The sequence below is a fragment of the Tauraco erythrolophus genome, chromosome 6, assembly GCF_009769465.1.
Source record: "Tauraco erythrolophus isolate bTauEry1 chromosome 6, bTauEry1.pri, whole genome shotgun sequence".
Lineage (NCBI taxonomy): Eukaryota > Metazoa > Chordata > Aves > Musophagiformes > Musophagidae > Tauraco > Tauraco erythrolophus.
The window spans coordinates 62,443,749-62,461,601 of NC_141470.1; the positions used below are offsets into that span (position 1 = coordinate 62,443,749).

Sequence of the window (17,853 nt, forward strand, 5' to 3'; positions counted from 1 at the left end):
AGATACCTTTCCTATCCTTCAGACAGTCTGACAGCCATTAAATATATAATGCACAGCCTCAAAAGTATTCTCATAAATTAAGTACAGTCTATACTAGAACAGAAAACTGAAATCCTTCTATTTTTTCATTCCAGTATTTTAAGAAAGCCCCACTTAATACAGCACTATTTTACACAAACACTTTTCCTGTAGAACCAAGCACAGCAGCAATTTTTCAAGGTGCGAATTATCACCACTGTTAAACACATCTACATGAAGCACTAAGCACGTAAAGCCAGTGAGATCTCTGCCAATGATGTCTGTAAAATAGATTTTCGTTTCTAAAGGAGGCAAAGTAGTTCACCAAGTCTTTTCTCTGGGACAACTGAAAGAGAACAGGAGGTCAAAAATAACAATCCCACCCTCTCAAAATGTATGGGCTTTCTCTCAACAAGAAAAAAAAAAAAAAGCCTTGAGCATCTAATATCCGCCAACATTTTTGGACCAGTATAAAGCAGAATAGAAGCCAATCCTACTACAAAAATATTACTTAACAGACTGGTAGAAATTATTCTAGAGAAGGGAATTTGAGAATACGAAGAAATGTGCCCCTGAGGAAAGTTCAAAATGGCTTTAGTATAGGGAAGTTGTATTACATGTATCTACTGAAGCTCACTGCAAGAACTGATAATCAAACTCACTTCAGAAAGGTTTTAAATACGTTTAGGTAACAACACTACAGGATAAACATACTTACTCTGTTCATTACTTTCAGCTGGTGACTCCTCGTGACGAAGAAAAAATTTCACCTCTTCCCTGCGGGGACCCCATTTCTGTAGGTGGTCATACATCATGTGATCAAAGGGTATGGGACGCTCTGGAAGTACAAGACCAAAAAACTTATCACAATCATTTTAAATGAAGCAAAGAAGAACTAGAACTCTCATTAAGAATCAGAATGTCTTTTTTGGTAGAAATTCAATTTGTCCAATGCATTTTACGCAAAGTCAAAGAAACAGGCACCAAGAGTCAATAGCTGCACTGCATTAAAAGCTGCCCTGTTACTGTAACAGAGCTCACTGCTTAACAGCAGTACGTAACCAGTTTGCAAAACCATACAAAAAAAAAAAAAAAAAAAATCAGTGTTTGGAAACCCTAAACACAACTTTTTTCAAAGTCCTAATGCTTGCACCTTTGCTCCCCATCACCACCAGATGGATATTTTGTTCTATGATTAAAATGATTCACTCAACTTGAACCCTCGGGTTTCCATTCAGATTAAAAGCCTTACTGTTTTATATTGACATTTCTTCTCCTAATAACTTCAGCAGGTGCTCCCACTCCAATACACTATGCCAGACATTCAACTTCCAGTATATGTGGAATTACTGGCAAATCTTTGAACAAATAAAGGCTAAGTTCTGTGCAGCAGTCTCTTTGTTTTCCCTCAAAGAAATGTAAAACATTCTCATAGTGTAGGTATTTTTTACAAACTGATCAAGTATATAATTACTATGAGGCTGCACACTACGTATTTAGTATTTCAAAATGAAAAGCAAAGTTTTCACTGTTTTCATAATTATACTTGCATTTATTTTTAAATGTTTACATTAAGGTAAGAAAATCTCCCTTTCAAGATTTTTTAAGATCTAATACTAAGCATAGTACTAAAAGACATCATCTAATCAGAATAAAGTTATACTAGAAGAGACTTAATTAGCTTTCCTACATGCAGCACTAATCAGTCAAACTGATATTACTACAGAAAATCAGGCTTGGATGGAAACCAAAAGGTGGAGTTTGCATTCTTCATTGTTAAAAGCAAAACGCTCTCTGTCCCCGAAACTCAAACCCCAATATCTCCTACCAGGCAGAGCACTGCTCACAATTCGTTATCCGTTTCATATTTAACCCATTTGACATAAGAAGACAAAATGATTTGAAGATATAACAGATATCTTGGGGAAAGCTTGGGAAAAACACATTACAAATATATATTTCTATAATGAAATTTACCTAAATTGATATGCATTATGAACTACATAAATGTACACACGTCTTGATACTCTTAGGATACTTGTTATTTAAAGAACAATGCATTTGCATCAGTTAATTCACAATGCATTTAATACAATCAAGTGTCTTGTCAAAATCTGTCACGTCAAATAAGTACAGTGATTGACACGGTTTAGCAACAGTTAGATCTAGCTGCTTTCAAGGGGGAAGGGTCATTTAAACCTTTGTATTCATGAGTGGACTGCTTGCCTATCTTGGCTAAAAAAAAAACTCACAAAAAAATAAAATCACAATGCCTGGATTTAGAAAAATAGATGCTTTTCTTTTCTCTTTCTTGTTCCTCCCTCAAGTAGAGTGCAAGGAACATTGTCAATAGTGTTTATGCACATAAGAATAAGGTCAGTGGCTTATTACAACTCAGCTCTTGAAAAGGAATTTTAAAAACATGATTTTCAGGTTTTTCAACTCCTAAAGTAAGGTAAGATTTCAAGTGCTTTGAAGCATATCCACTAAAATTGCAGCATGAGTCTTCTAAAGATCACGGAGTGTAAAAATATTTAAATAGTTTAGTTCAGAGACTTCTGGACACAGAAGGTAAGAATGTTTAGGAATTTTTTCCCAAACAGAAAAATTTCTAGGTGGACCTAGCAAGAACTGAAGCTTGATAAAAAAGTAGCAAGAAACTGGATGTCTGAACAGGGTTTGGCTAAATCTAGAATGGCGAGGGGTGGCTGCAACATTGCTCCTGGTGAGGCTTGTCTCCCATTAAAAGTAAGGCCCTGATCCTAGGAGCTATTCAAAATAAAAGGTTTCATTTACATAATGTACCTTGAAGAATCAAGGCTCATATTTTTCAGACATGACTATGGAGAGAAATGGGAATTACTTTTGCAATTCTTCTACAAAAACAATTAGGGATACGTTGCCCTAAATTAGACAGAAAACAGGTTAAAATAACAGCAACATCATTATCACTGAAACAGAGAAAAGAAAAATGAAGCAGCACTAGTCATTCTGTGCAACTTAGCTACACGAAACACACTCAGAAAAGAAAGAGGAAGAAGAAATGGACATTAACACTTGACACAAGCCATGATGAGAACTGAAGTCTCCATTCCTTCCTTCAGTTTAAATCCAGAAAAATTGCTGGAAGAAAGCATGGTCTTCTATTTCCTGTAAGTTAGGATAGCATAAAGGGATATTTTCTGGAAATATCTGTTCTTTAAGTATCAAAACCAAAACCAACCAAACAAAAAACCTTCCCAGTTGTTACAGGTTCAGACATATTTGTTAGTAATTGTTTTCACAATAATATTTCAAACTTTAATTTTTTAAAGTTTAAATAGAAGAAGAGAAGGAAGAAAAGGTGAAATAGGAGAATGGGTGCAGAGTAATAATAAACAGCTTGGAACCCTATACTTTAACAACACATTAAAAAAACATCTAAAGTATGTTCGTTTTCATGACTAAGTGGAAAACCATGATATATGCATATATTCAGAATTATTTGCAAAAACTGCCTTAGATTTTAAGTTGAATGAAAATTCTGAAAGATTAACTTGAGAACTGAGTTTGACTCCTTTCCTTTTAAGCAAAAGTTTTAAGAACGGGCTAGTTTTAAGTATCCTGAAATGACTGAAACACCTTGAAAGACCAAAACACAGATACTGCATTCACGTTTTAAAACTGCAAAAATCTTTCTGTTTGAACTATATATCCACTATTTAAAACAAAATAAGTTTCAGACTTCAGAATCTGTTTTATCCTGATAACAAGCATCCTGCAGTTTGTAATAAACACGTTCATGCCTGCTATACCTGAAACCATAATAGAAAATAATGGGCTATCTCCATAGTAGGGGAGTTCACTTCCTCCCCTCAGGTTTGGAGAAGTACACTTGTAGTAAACAACTATTTCTTTCACAGTCACTTGCCTCTATGTTACAACTAAATTCAGGGAAATTAATTAATACCAATTGCTGAAGGCCATTTCAGATGTAAACGAAGTGAGTAATTGAGTACTGGGTGGATTTAAAGGTTGAAATCCATTCTCTCTTGAAACATACTACAAGTTCCTGGCATCACACCTGTCTCAGCCTCCTTACCAATTGCTATTTGCAATAGCTGGGGAATGAGGAAGAATATTCTGTGGGGTTTTTTCTTTTCTTATAGCATGAGAAATCCGTGCAAAAAGAGGAAGCTTCAAACTGACAAAGCACAACGTGCTACAAAACGTACTGATGTATCAGGCATGAATGCTATTGACTTTTTCAACTATTACTCATCTCAAGAAACTGGAAAAGAAGGGGAAACAATGATATCAAAAATCAAAGGCAAATAAACCAAATGCTTATGCCATGCAGCTCTGAGAAGAATCACAGAATGTTAGGGATTGGAAGGGACCTCAAAGAATCATCTAGTCCAATCCCCCAACCAGTTTCTTAACTCTGATACACAGACAATATCTAAACCGTTTTACAACTCTTGGGAAGCTCCTCAACCATTTCTTTGCCACACAAAAGCAAACAGAAAAGCTAATGTAATAAATAAACAAATATGTTTTCCAACAGCTGAGCTACTGTAATCCTCCTCTGAACTCTAGAAATCTTACATAATTTTTGGAGCCAAAGTTGCACGGATTTTAGTAACATTTTTCTGGAATACAAATGGCCTACCTTTGCTACCCTCTAAAAATGAAATGAAGTATTTCTCATTTATTTGTACATACACATTCGGAAGAGGAAGATTATTAGAAAAGATTATTTTGTTAGATCAATACAGTTTAGGAAACAGACAAGCTTTTGGGCACACAAACTGTTTTTTGTACCTGATAATAAAACTACAATCTAGAAGCTCCATTGCTTTGAATTTGAGCAGACGTGTTATTCAATTGGGCTACCTAAAAGATGCTGTGGCTACTTGTAGAACAGAGGAGTTCAGCATATTCACAAGAGGACAGGTATGACAGCTCTCTCTTACAGGAGAGCTGCAATTTGTCACCTGAGCAACATGGAGAGACACTACCAAGAAAACAGACCACTTACAGCATGTGACAAAACCTAGTGTGTTTATTCAACTTATGATTTTCTGTATTAACCTTTGTTCTGAATTTTACTTTCCAAAATGTGCTCTGAAAGAATATTTGTAGGCTTCTCTTGAGGATAAGGCTGAGCTGTCACAGGCAGTGAAATAGGAAAGAGAAAAATACTCTTCCACTGGCACAACATGCCACAGTTTCATTGCAAATTGTTTCACACTTCCCACTCAGAACCATAGTTTAAGCTGTTTGTTGTTTTAACTGTTGCATTTAACTGTTTCAGCTCTCATTTTCTACATTAGATTTCTACTCAAGGCAAAATTATTTTTAAAAACTTCAGGGAAAGAGTTCAATTTAGTTCTTAGGAACAGCTGAAGGAAAAAAGACCATATTTATGCCCTGTTAAAAAAAAAAATAATTAAAAAATCGTGTTGTTTCACTGAGAAATTTATGTACCCTAGACTTTGGGGCAAGATGTTGAGGCCATCAACATACAGATTTTGTAACAGTATCCTACATTTAATAACAACAAACTAAACGCTTGTGCTGAAACTCCTGTCATTAACAGCAGTGTGCAGGACATCTTTTTGCAGACAGTGCAGGTCTGTTTGAGAGATCCAGAAACATACGTGAATGTTTCCTTTTTTCTTTCATTCTCTCTGTTCTGTTCTGTTCCACACTTCGATGGAATAGATCCACACAGTTATCACCCCGGGTATGTAGCAAGTGAAGCTAGATTTGTGAAAGCACCTTCATGCGAGTTTTAAAAGAAACTTGGAGCCAGAAGCACATTTTGAAAAGTTTGACAAGACTCATTCAACAGGTAGAAGCTTTGGGCAGGACTCTGCTCCTACACTTAGGTGTCTATATGTAGATGTCTACCTCAGAAAACTGAGCGGTATCAAATCGATAACAACTAGCTGAAATCAGCGATCTCTGTGTTCTATTCATGGTAATATCCAGATCTCCGTTGACTATAATGGCACCAGAGATACATAATACACAGGGTAGATATCCAAAATTTAGTCATAGCCTCTCCATCACAACTGCCTAAATAAGTTTTATTCCCTACTTTATAGAAAGTTTCAGCTCCAGATATGTAACACACTGAGAAATAATGTATTACATCCACAGATGAAATATTTTCTCCATCTTAGACGTTATTATAGAAAACATACGCTTGCACTTGCCACAGTTGCAAGGTGTAAGTGTTCCAGAAACATGATGCAGATCACTTTTCCAGTTTCCAGTCATGCTTTGAAGCTAGTTGACAACATTCTCTACATTTTTTAAGTATATCCTCAAAATATTGTGAAAGCAGCAGAACAAATAATATCATAGATGTTACACTTTTACAGACAAGTGATTGGAAAATATTAGAGATACTTGAGTGCTGTTAAACACAGTCTGCAGACCCATTTTAGAAACTTATGTGATGCACTCGGCATCGTAAGACTCCCCATAATCCAAACTTCCAATGAGAAAAAGTTTTAACCCTCCCATAACTTTTATCCTTAAAGACAGTTTTCTAACTAAGCATGAACTGAGTTTCTAGAACTGCACGTTTAACCTCTCTCTTGCTCACTCTTGCCTAAACTCTGAGTTGCCATCCAGTTAGCAAAGGACTTCTTGAGGCACCTTTTTCCTTTACAAAGTCTTAGAACAGTTTAGAAAAGAGGAAGAAGAGTTTCCCTAAGAGGAAAATATTCTAGACTGCCAATACTTAAAAGCTCCAAAGCATCTGAATAACGCCTGTTTGGACTGTTTGACAAAAGTCCCTGAAAAAAATAAAACCTCTCCACGCAAAACTTAAGAATTCGGTATCAAGTTACAACCTCACCAGTCTTTATACAAAACAGATGACATAAACAGCTTAAACAAGGGTGACTTTAGTAACTGAGAGATAAGAACCTGCCTATTATCCTCACCCATCCACCAATTCTACTCACATTCATATAGTGATATACTATAACCTGGAGGCTTGTAGTACATGCAATTCCCAGAATCTGTCTAGAAACAGACTCCATAATCGGTGTGTTTTGATACACTCCTGAAAAGAACTGCCTACCCCATTATTCTGCGAAATAACAATTGCAACACTACTATGATACGGGCACTGCGACCTGCCCCAAGGGAAGCTGTCAAATCTTTGGAAGAAAATGTTCATGCATGAAGATGCTGGAGATACTAAGTCCAATTCTGGCACAATTCTGTCTGCACAACATCTGCTATTCATGATACAGAAGGAAAAAATCTACACTCATTCTTAAACTTCACGTTGTATTCACATGCCTAATAGTGAAGAAATAGGATTGGAAACAATGCAGGTGGTGATCTGCACCCACTGACTGTAAGAAAAGATCACTGAGATTCCGTATTGTCATTTAAATACCATCCATCCTATATAGGCTGCACACATATTTGAAATAAACAACTCCTAGAAGTGAAAATACCCCCCCATTGTTTTTTTCTTTAAGATGAGGATACTGAATACTTCACTTATGTAATTGAAAAGCTGAAATACAGAACACTAACATATCTTACACAGGAATTTTATCAAATACTCCATGCTGAGGAAAAAGAGAAGAAAAAAAAGTCAAGAATTCCATTGATCTCTACAGATATTGAATTACCACACTTTGCATCACAGTTTGCTAGAAAAAAAAACCCACAAAATACAATTTGAAATCATTAATATTAGAAAAGTCGGTCTTACCTTTTTTATAATTGGTACATATATTTAAATGAATCTCCACTGAACATCTTACTTACCATTTCCACGCCATACTTCAGCCAGATGGCAGCTTCCTTCTCCAGGCTCTTTGCAGAACTCTACTACATCGCGACAGGTGGTTTCTGGTGTAATTGGAACTTCTGTCAGAATCTGTTCATTATTGCTCAGAAAGACAGTTAATATCATCTGAAAGAAAAACAGAAAAGTAGCAGAATATTTTTTTTTAAAAAAGAATAAGATTATGGGTAAGATTTATAATCTCCCTATAAATGGAAATGTATGCTTATGGTTGGTTACAACAATCCATCGAAGTAGTTTTCAGTTTCTTGTAACTTTGCCAAAGCTTTAGTCCTTTTAGTTGATTTTTTTTGACAGTGCATTGAACTAACAATGTTTTTAAAAGCTTTAGTTGAAATGGTTTAGTTCTGTCTCAAAATAAGGCTGGGAGGGAAGGAACAAATTTTGGCTATGTTAGATGCCTGAAATCGTAGCATTTAAATGTTGCAAATAAATACATACTTTGGCAAAGTAACCTGAAGCTTCAGCCCTTGCATGATGGATGTCATTTTTGAAATTTGTCTGAAGATGCAGTTATATTTGGTTGAATTGTAAGCCTTTGATTAAATCGTAAGCTTCAGAGGTTTGGGTTTTTTTTAAACAAAAAGTCACATTTTTCAAGGGATTGCATGCAGTTGCCTAGTACGCTTGCTAGAGCTAAAAACCTCTAAAAAGTCAGTTCTTTCTGTACTACTTTCAGCCCACCCCTGAGCTCGCTGTGTTGATCAGATGGTACAGGCTACCTTCCTGCAGCGGTACTGAGCATGCTGTCTTCACTCAAAGGAAGTTACATCAAAAGGCCACTTTTCCTCCAGTAACTGCTCTCAGCTATTCTGGTTAGAAGACAGTCACAAGACAGAAAACAGCTTTTGTTCCACTCCCCTCCTTAACAACATTAAAGATGACATCAAGGAAATTAGAAGAAAAAGCGGGATGAAATCTATAAAGGAAAAAGCCTAGTACCAAGAGCTACTACTAATCCGGGTCTGTGTAAAGTTCTGTTCAAATTCCTTGCTCCACCTTAAATAAATGTGTGCACAAATACACATATCCAGAGATACTCCCATCCCTCTCCAGGTTAGCAGGTGTTACTTGCTGCAAAGTTAAACACTCAAAACCTCAAAACTCTGCGCATTAACTTAACCCACCTCACCCCTTTGGTGCACACGTATTATGGTATGATCATTAATAATACGTTCATTTGCTACATTCCCCCTATTACAGGCCTCCACTTTATGCGGTATTCCCAATGGATTTGTTCAGTAGACCCTCATGTGATTTACTGCAAAAGCTGGAAGCATATAGTTAACAGTTGAGGGGCTGGTAAGAAGGAAAAGACAGAAAACATTCTACCAAGAAACAAAGTCCTAATACAATGATGCTAAAGTGATTCATTTTTTCCGGAGTGAGACTGGTTGAGGACCAATAAAGGTTGTATTCAGAGTATTCCTACATTACACTAAATCCTCTGAAAGATACCTGACCCTAAGCTCCTGCTTAAAATTAGACAGATACTTTTAAACATTCTCTCTGCACCTTAATTTCCCATCTGTAGTCAGAATACTGTTCTGTAAACTCATGGGGACAGAACAGAGATAACATGATGTTTCAAAGACAAAGATATCATAATAATAGAAGTCCCTAAAGAATATGACTTCAGGAAAGAAAGATGGATCTTTCTGGTAAAGAAAATGTCGTATCACATATTGAATCACAAAAATTAAACCTAATTATTTAAAGCCTCTTCATTAAATGAGCACTCTACACTTGAAACACAGTTGTGCTTCGATTTGCATAGGCAATTCTTAAAAACATCCATAATACTTTTATCTGTGGGACATACACAAGTACCAAACTGGAGATTTGCATCAATAACAGCTGGATACCGAGCAAGAGTTGTCTATCTACTTTAGAAGTAGGCACAGGACGAATTCCAAGAAAGCTCAGGCTTCAAGCTCTCAGTCTCCTCGTCAGTCCTCCAGGCTATTTTAGTCCATGTTTCTACTCTCCCTCAGCCTGCCAAGTTCGTACGCTGTATCCTGAAGTTTTCAAGTAACTACATTTCAACACAAGAAGCAGTCATCCGGGGCTGTAAATATATTAGACTTCAGTCCTGAGTTTCTCCAACAGCAACATAAAAGAAAGCTACAGTCGAAGCTACAGGACAAACCAGGAGGAAGCTGTAGGATGCAGCAACAGATAATCACAAAAGTACCTGTAACCACCCACCACCAACAGCTCATCATGTTCTTTTTCACCCGTAGAATATTCAGTCATAGACTCAATATCCAGTGGCGGCAGAATCTTTTACAGAATAAATATCTCGTGTGGAATTTCTTAGTTAAGAAATAGCCTAGAAAACTCCAGCTGCTGAATGAAGTCTTTTCCTTACCATTTTTCTACAACTGCACTGAAAAAAAAAAAAAAGACTTTTTTGATTTTCAGCTAATTTCCAAATTAAAAAGAACGGTAAACATTAATTAGATCCTCTTTAACAATAATTTTCACAGAGACAAGAAATACATCTTACTGAACTATTATCTTATGCTACCAAGACCTGAAACACTGGTGCTTGAGAAGAAATAAACTGCACACCCACACCTCCACTGCATTATGCCCCAGCTAATTTAGTAACTCGGACAGCTGATACAATCATATTGTAAATACGATAACACAGTCTATCTAAGTACGTATCTCCTGATACCCTACTTACAAAAAATTGAATTATTCAAGCTATCATAAAGCAATCAGACAAGTACTATTTCAGGACATGCTGAAACATTAGAATTTTAAAATAATCCAAGATTATTTTCTTATAGTAATAGTCATACATTCAACTAGAAAAACAGAAACAGAGAGTTCTGAGGATGAAGATGGGAAATTACTCATCTGTTTTTTTTACTTCACATATAACTGTTTTTTAACTAAACTCCATGTTTCCACTCAAAACTAAGGTTCCTGGCAAAAACGGATCAGATGATCATTACTTTTCCTGCATATAACCTATTTTATGTCCACAACAACAAAATAATTTAGAAAAATCACATCTATGAAAGATTAGAAGATCTTTCAAGCAGCGAACTAAAGGTTAAGAATAAAACCACACATCCCAAGAAAATGAAAACCATGAATTTTTTCCTTTTGTGCTATCCATTGCTCTCATTACTGAAATCTAGGTATCGGAATGCCTACTTAATATTAAAGGTATAGCAGATAATAGATCTTTTTGTGTTAAGTTCATGTCTGCAAACTTCAGAATAATCAAGCATATGACTGTGAGTTAAGAATATACTGAGTATCTAATATGGTTAAATTCACACACTGCTGTTTAGTCTTATTAGATTTTCCCTTTGCCTTTTTTTAAAAAACACAAACAAACAAACCTAGAAATTTCATTATGTAAAGGTAAGAAACAACAAAAAACAAAAAACTCCTCTTCCAGCAGAAGAGTCATCACACATTTCAAATATATGAAATCTTTGTTATTAAAAGGCCGACATGCAGAAAGTACAAAACACATTTCTGATCGAAATGCCAACTTCATTCCTTTTGTTTCACAGGAATTGGAAGGCATTATCTTTTCATCATGCATTTTCCTACATTAAAGAGTTTCAAAAAATCCATTCATGACCTTGTGCTTTGGGATTTCAGAGTGCTTAGTGGTGCCTACAACTCTGAGACGAGAACAACCAGCAAAGACAAGATTTCTTCAAAGCAAATCTCTCTTGCACAGTGGAGACCTCAACATATCCCAAGAAGTTTTAATAACTTTCATCCTTGATTTTACTGACTTGGGAGTCCCAGAAGCTTGCTACGTTTAAGGTGCTACTACAATAGAGTTTTAATTGAAATGTCCAAAACCGTATCTTACTGAAATATCAAAGCCCCACCAACCAAATATGAACTTTGATCATGACTGGGGTTTTCAGTTACTAGAAAAATTACACAATGAGATGCAAGCAAAATGTGTAGAGGTGAAAAATCATCCCATGATTCTATGATTCTATGAGACATACTAAAATGCACAACTCTGCGTGTAGAATGGTCAGAGAAAAAAAGTTACAATTTATCAATTATCTCATGCAAGTTTGTTTGCCTGGAATTCATGCCATTACATAAATCTTGCATCAGCTACAGCTGTAGAAATTCTAATTGCATATTTCAAGCACTAAAGCAGAATTTTAACTTTGTTCATACTGCAAATACTGTCCCTTTTTAAGATTATAGACTTAATTAGGTGACGCTTTAAGCATTACATTTTAAGAGAAACCAGACTATGAAATTACAACCGCAAAACTGTTTTAATTAAAGCCATCTAAAGATACATTTTTGACCCAAGTCATAAGCATTTCTTTATACTGTTGAGTTTTCAGAACAAACAAATCCCAAATAAATCTGTGATGTTGATTATTACATGCAAACCCCAGAAAAACAGTAACAAGATTAAACCGTTTCACTTCTTTCTATTAAAAGGAAACATTTAAGGTCCATCTAATAAACAAGTTATTTACCAGCATGCTTTGTTCCAATTATTATTTATCTTCAGAACGAAGTTGTTATTTTAAAAAATAGATCTGTTGAAGCATTTCTTGCAATATGTTTATGAGACTCATTTCAAATAAGAGCATCAAGATATACAGCAAATTAATTATTGATTACTGTGTTTTTCATTAGGAGATTTCTTTCATTTAACATCTTTTCCCCTTTACTGTGATGGGGTGAGAAATAACTATGCTCAATTTCCATATTTCTGAACACATCTTCGCATATCCTCCTCACATTCAAGCTGTACAAACTTTTAGTTCAGCCAAAATTTAAAGTCCAGTGATGCCTTTTGACTGTATGAGTAAAATTCACAAAGGTAGTGCAACCAACAAACTTCAGTTTGCAAAGAATACAAAAATAAGTAAAGTTTCCTGCCAAAATACAGACTTGTGAAACCCATAGCATGTTTCCTACTACGCTTTCAAATTTGAAGCCAACTGCTTCCATATGGCCTGCAAAAGAATTAACAAAATTTGGAGCAGGGCTTAGACACTAAAAATGTATAGCATTCAGCTACGGGCTACTAACAAACATTAAAACCATACTGATAAACTCAAGCATTTATAAGGTTACTCAAAAATACAAACAAGCTAATATTATTCTTGAATAACATTTGCAATTTTGATCAAATCTGAAGATTTCATGTTGCTTAAATGTACTTCAACTATACTTATCTCGCAAAAGCATTTTTTGCATGAGCTCATATGCTAGTTCCATTAACTTGCCATTTTGCAATTGCTGAAATGAAAAAAAAAATAATTATCCACCTTGAGATCCACCTTCATCAGGCTGTGCACAAGACAACCTGACTACAGAAAACATAACCAGGAGAAAAAAAAGTCTTGTCAGACAACAGGTGTACCAATACACTTAGTGATGGGGTATAAAATTAATTCTCTTGCTAGAGCACAAAAATAATTAAAAAAAAATCCAACTATTTAATTCCTCTTATAGAAATGTGGAAGCATAGCATTAAAAGAAATCCTTAAACAAGATTTTCCTACATTTTTTTAAGTCCTACATGTATGCAACAGCTTGAAGAACGGACAGAAACCACAGACATTTCCTCTCAGGACTTTCAGGACTGTTGCCTTTGCCCTCTTCAGTAAATGAGCTTTCATATGTGAGAGCAGGTGTTCAACAGCACTCAGGCTATTTCAAAAACCTACACCTACTTGATATTTATTTGCTTACGAGCCTTCCTTGCTTTTTGTTACTGAAAGATAAAAAAGCTACAGCATTGATTGTAAATCTGGAATTTGAAGCCTCTCATTCTTTCAGAGGCAGGCTTTTTGTAGGGTGCAGAAATAAACCAACAATTTTGCTACAGGAAGGAAAGAGCAACTATCATCACATATTTAAATACATTCAACTAAAAAAGACAGATCCACAGATTATTAAATGAAAGGTATTGCAGTAGTTAACTGAAAGACTTCCAGAGCTCTGGAAAAACAATACCTAATGAAAACAATAGCAACTAAATGTTCACTTGAGTAAACAACACAAGCAACCCACAGACTTGCCTGGGTGTTCTACAGGCTGTGAGGAGCAAGATATGAACTGGGCTAAAAAAACAACCGGCCTAACAAATGTTAAGTTTCTAGCACCGGCACAAGACAGAAGAGTGCCACCATCATTTAGACATTATAATCTTATACCAGATTTTAGACTATACTTTTTATATTAGAAGTTACAGTCAACCCATGGTGCTAAACCACTGCCAGCTCTCTGGACATCATCTCTACAGAAGCTGTTTGTTGTTTGTCACAACACTGGAATGCCTTCTTTTAGATTCAGATGGTTCTGTTAAAAGCAAGCAGAAACTGAGATTTGGATAAAGTAATTTAAAAGACGAGAAGTAAACTTGTGGCTACAGAAGGGAAAAATGGGTATAGCTGAAAAGGGACAAGTTAAAAGAAAAAAGAGGTTGCATTACAAATAAAATCATTAATTTAAAAGGAAATCTGTCCAAGTGCAATATTTAACATCATTAGCTAAAGCAACACAGCCTGAAGTTAGAGAAATCTATAAAACATGCCTCTTGTGATGTTTTCTAGTGGAAAATGTAATTTGGCACTTGTTACAGAATGAGTTCAACATCCCTGCGTCGTATAATCTGTTGGCTTGATTCCTAAATTGCTACATCTGGAGAAACAGCAAGAGATCTTGTTGTTGCTCCTTGACGCAAATAATTCTACCAAAGGACTGTCAAGACACTAGTTACCATGTAAGAGACTTCAGAACGCAGGGATAATTCCAGGTACGCCGTTAGGCAACATACATCACAAATGGAGAGATTTTTATTCTTCCCAGAACAAGGCTTTGAAATTTTGTTTTGTTCCACTGTTTCAACGACTGTGGACCATATGCTATCTTTTATGATATACACAGCTCTTATTAAAAGGCAGAAGTTGGAGACTCTTCTTTAAAGACTCTCTGCTTTAATCAGTTGATGCTAGATTTCCTGACCATTTACAAGGTTCACAACAACTCAACATATAAAAGTAAGAATTCTCATCTTGCAAATCAGTATTCTCTGATTTGTTATAGGACTATTGCAAAAGAGTCTTTGCAGTCTGTCAACCAAGAACAGAAGACTGACCTTCAAATTAAGCAGCTCTGAAGAAGTCCCAGAGTTTTTCTGACACTTGCTGGTTTTGTTAAGGATACTCTTTTTTTATCTTTTAGAATACTTTTTGTCTGTGAATCCTAAAATGGCAAACCTCATCTAGTACTGCCTGCCTAATTTCAATTACATGTATCTAAAGCACCTTGAAAAAATAATAAACACAGCAGGAACAATTTTGTTCTGATTATTAAATAAAAAAAAAATTAAATTGCTAATCTATTAAAAAAACTAGCAATATCCCTGCTATAACTAAATATTTTAGTAGTTGTTTCGGCCTATTAATCTGAGAATTCCTTAAACAATGGAGACTTGCCAAACTCTTTTTAGAAAACCGCAGCAGTCTCTGCCATTTGCAAATGGATGGAACACTAGTAATAGGCAGGAAAAGTCAGAAGTTCAGGAGACAGCAAGACTCCAGATCAAAACAATAGCTAAATTGGTGCAGTCATCTTTACTGAAGTCCATTTGTCCATAAACTCTAACAGCTCTGTTTTGAAAACATAAATATGATATCCACATTTCTATTGTTCTTTGTATCTCGAACCCAGGGTCCTCCAAACCAAATGTTTCAGAGTTTAAGGGGAGAACCCCCAGTACAGGGTCAGGTGTGGCCCTACAGCCCCCAGGGAAAGGAGGCACTACAACCGCATCTCATCATACGAGATCACAATCACAACGTAGTGCTGATGTTCAGAGGTCTCAGTCTTTCACATCTGCCAAGGTAACCAGCACGTCATATATCAAATGCATAACAAGCTTGAAACAACAGTCCTAAAACATTAACTGCCCATTTCATTTCATCAGCTGATGAGATATGAATAATGTTAAAAAATACTATTAAATATTTTACTTTCCAAATCATTACAGAAGACATGTTGCTGAAGGACAACACAATTGTAGTGCTGTAAAATTTGTGGTAAACTCAGGTGAACTGGCAATAAACTAAAAACAAAACTAAATGAATCCAAGATGACTCAGCTTCAGAGACTGTTTTATTACGTAAGAATCTCAGCTTTCCAGTCAGGAGAAAGTTGTATTCACCAAAAGGAATTAAAAAAAAAACCAAAAAAATCCAAACCAAAAACAAACCAAAAAAACCCACACACAAACCCAAACAAAAAAAAAAAAGGTACACCACATGCACAAAACCCCCTAAAACCCCAAACCCTACAAAACAGAACACCCCTCCGAAGACTCAAGAACCAGATGACAGATAAGAAAGACAAAAAATGGAGTATTTTACTTTTATTGGGTGAGGGATATGGGGAGAAATCCTATTCAAGGGTTTTGCATATTGGGATTAGCAGTACTGTAACTTACTTTGAAAGAAAGCTCATTCTGACAACACAAGGCAAAACTGAAGAGCAGAGTTAAGCATGAGGTTTTGGGCTAATTTTCCTGAAAGACAATTTAATTTTCAAAATCCACATGCAACAAAAGTGTCCCGCAGAATCTGTGTTACAGAACTAAGTGTTCTCAAATTGTTAAAAATATTTTGGCCAAGGCTAAGGAAAGGGAGGTGCTGATGTTTCTACAGTCTTATGTTCGACCTTGTCAATCGCTACAGCAAAGTCATCCAAAATCCACTGAATTCCAGAAAAGCCTGACCTACCTACTGCATTGAAAATAATCTCATCAAAAAAGTATAGCATACAAAGACAGACATTTGTATCTTTTAATTTACAACTTTTCAACAAAATAAAACACAACAAAACCATCAAAAAAGCAAAACCACAAAACAAGAACAACCAACATACTATTTTTACTAAAGACGTCATGTTTTTTGTCAATAAAAGTGATCTGCAGCACCGAACATCACCTTTTCATTTCACAAACAAGGAACAACTTCTATGAAATCTACAGACACGCACCCATATGTGATGTTGCAGCTGGAATCAGCACTACTCTTTTATTTTCCATAGAGCAAAAGAAGGGACTGCCACAGCTTTTTCCCACTAAGCGGAAAGTATTAACAAATACTGATTGTTTAGTGTATTGCTTTCAGGGAATACCAACCATTCAGTGGTAGATCTAATGTTATCTGGCTTGGCAAAAACACAAGTGAAAAGTGAATACATCCTTTGGGATTCAACAGGCAGTCCGCAGTTTTCCTTCCATCAGAGTGGAAATTGTACATAATAGAAAATAACTCTTTCCAGTGCATTTCTTTAGTTTTTAAATGGCAGACTTAAAAATTAAAAGCTGTTTGGTCTCTACTTTCAGATTGTCACTTTGGCTGAATCAAAACCAATAAATAATAATAATTTTAAAAAATCAACTTATACAAGGTAAAATTAAAAATTTCAGCTATTTCATATACAGAAGAAAACCACCGAAGGCAATAATCTCTGATCTTCAAGTCAAAATCCCACATATACACACCTCAAGCTCTTATAAGGATACACTGTTCGGTTTTACAATAAGAAATCCCCAAATGCTTATTTTTACAGCAAATAAACAAAAAGCAATGTAATCCTACCTTCTTTTTTATAATTTTGTCCTTTGTCCAGTTTTTAGAGTTAAATCCAGTCTTTTCTGGCAGCCAAGATTTCTCTTTTGATGTTTTTATAATATTCTGAAGAACCATCCTTAAAATATTCTTCATGTGGAAAGTTGTAAATAGCAGTAAATATAAAAAATATTGTGTAGAGCTAAAACCTAAGAACAGTTTCTGTGCAACAACTACAGTGAAAAACTACTTAAATGAAGTATTTTTGGTCTACTGGCACATGAGTTCAGGCAGCAATGACGAGCAGTGATAAGATGTTCTAAAGAAATAAGACAGGCCACAGTTGTGACAGGAACAAGATAGGCTAGATCAAGTTTCACCTAATTAGGCAAGGTTGCAGTAGGGAGT

At 35.6% G+C, this 17,853-nt stretch overlaps 1 protein-coding gene across 2 annotated transcripts in view; it reads right to left on the reverse strand.

Annotated features, from left to right (window-relative positions):
• Positions 1 to 17,601, reverse strand: part of PPP1R13B (protein phosphatase 1 regulatory subunit 13B) — a 54,029-nt gene extending 36,428 nt beyond the window's left edge. For both annotated transcript variants that reach the window (XM_086612787.1, XM_086612786.1), the window contains exons 1-3: positions 17,476 to 17,601; positions 7,804 to 7,951; positions 737 to 856 (exon numbers count right to left, since the gene is read on the reverse strand). In XM_086612787.1, the coding sequence (XP_086468913.1) occupies positions 737 to 856; positions 7,804 to 7,951; positions 17,476 to 17,601 (394 nt within the window). The remainder of the gene's footprint in view (positions 1 to 736; positions 857 to 7,803; positions 7,952 to 17,475) is intronic.
• Positions 17,602 to 17,853: the final 252 nt, after the last annotated feature.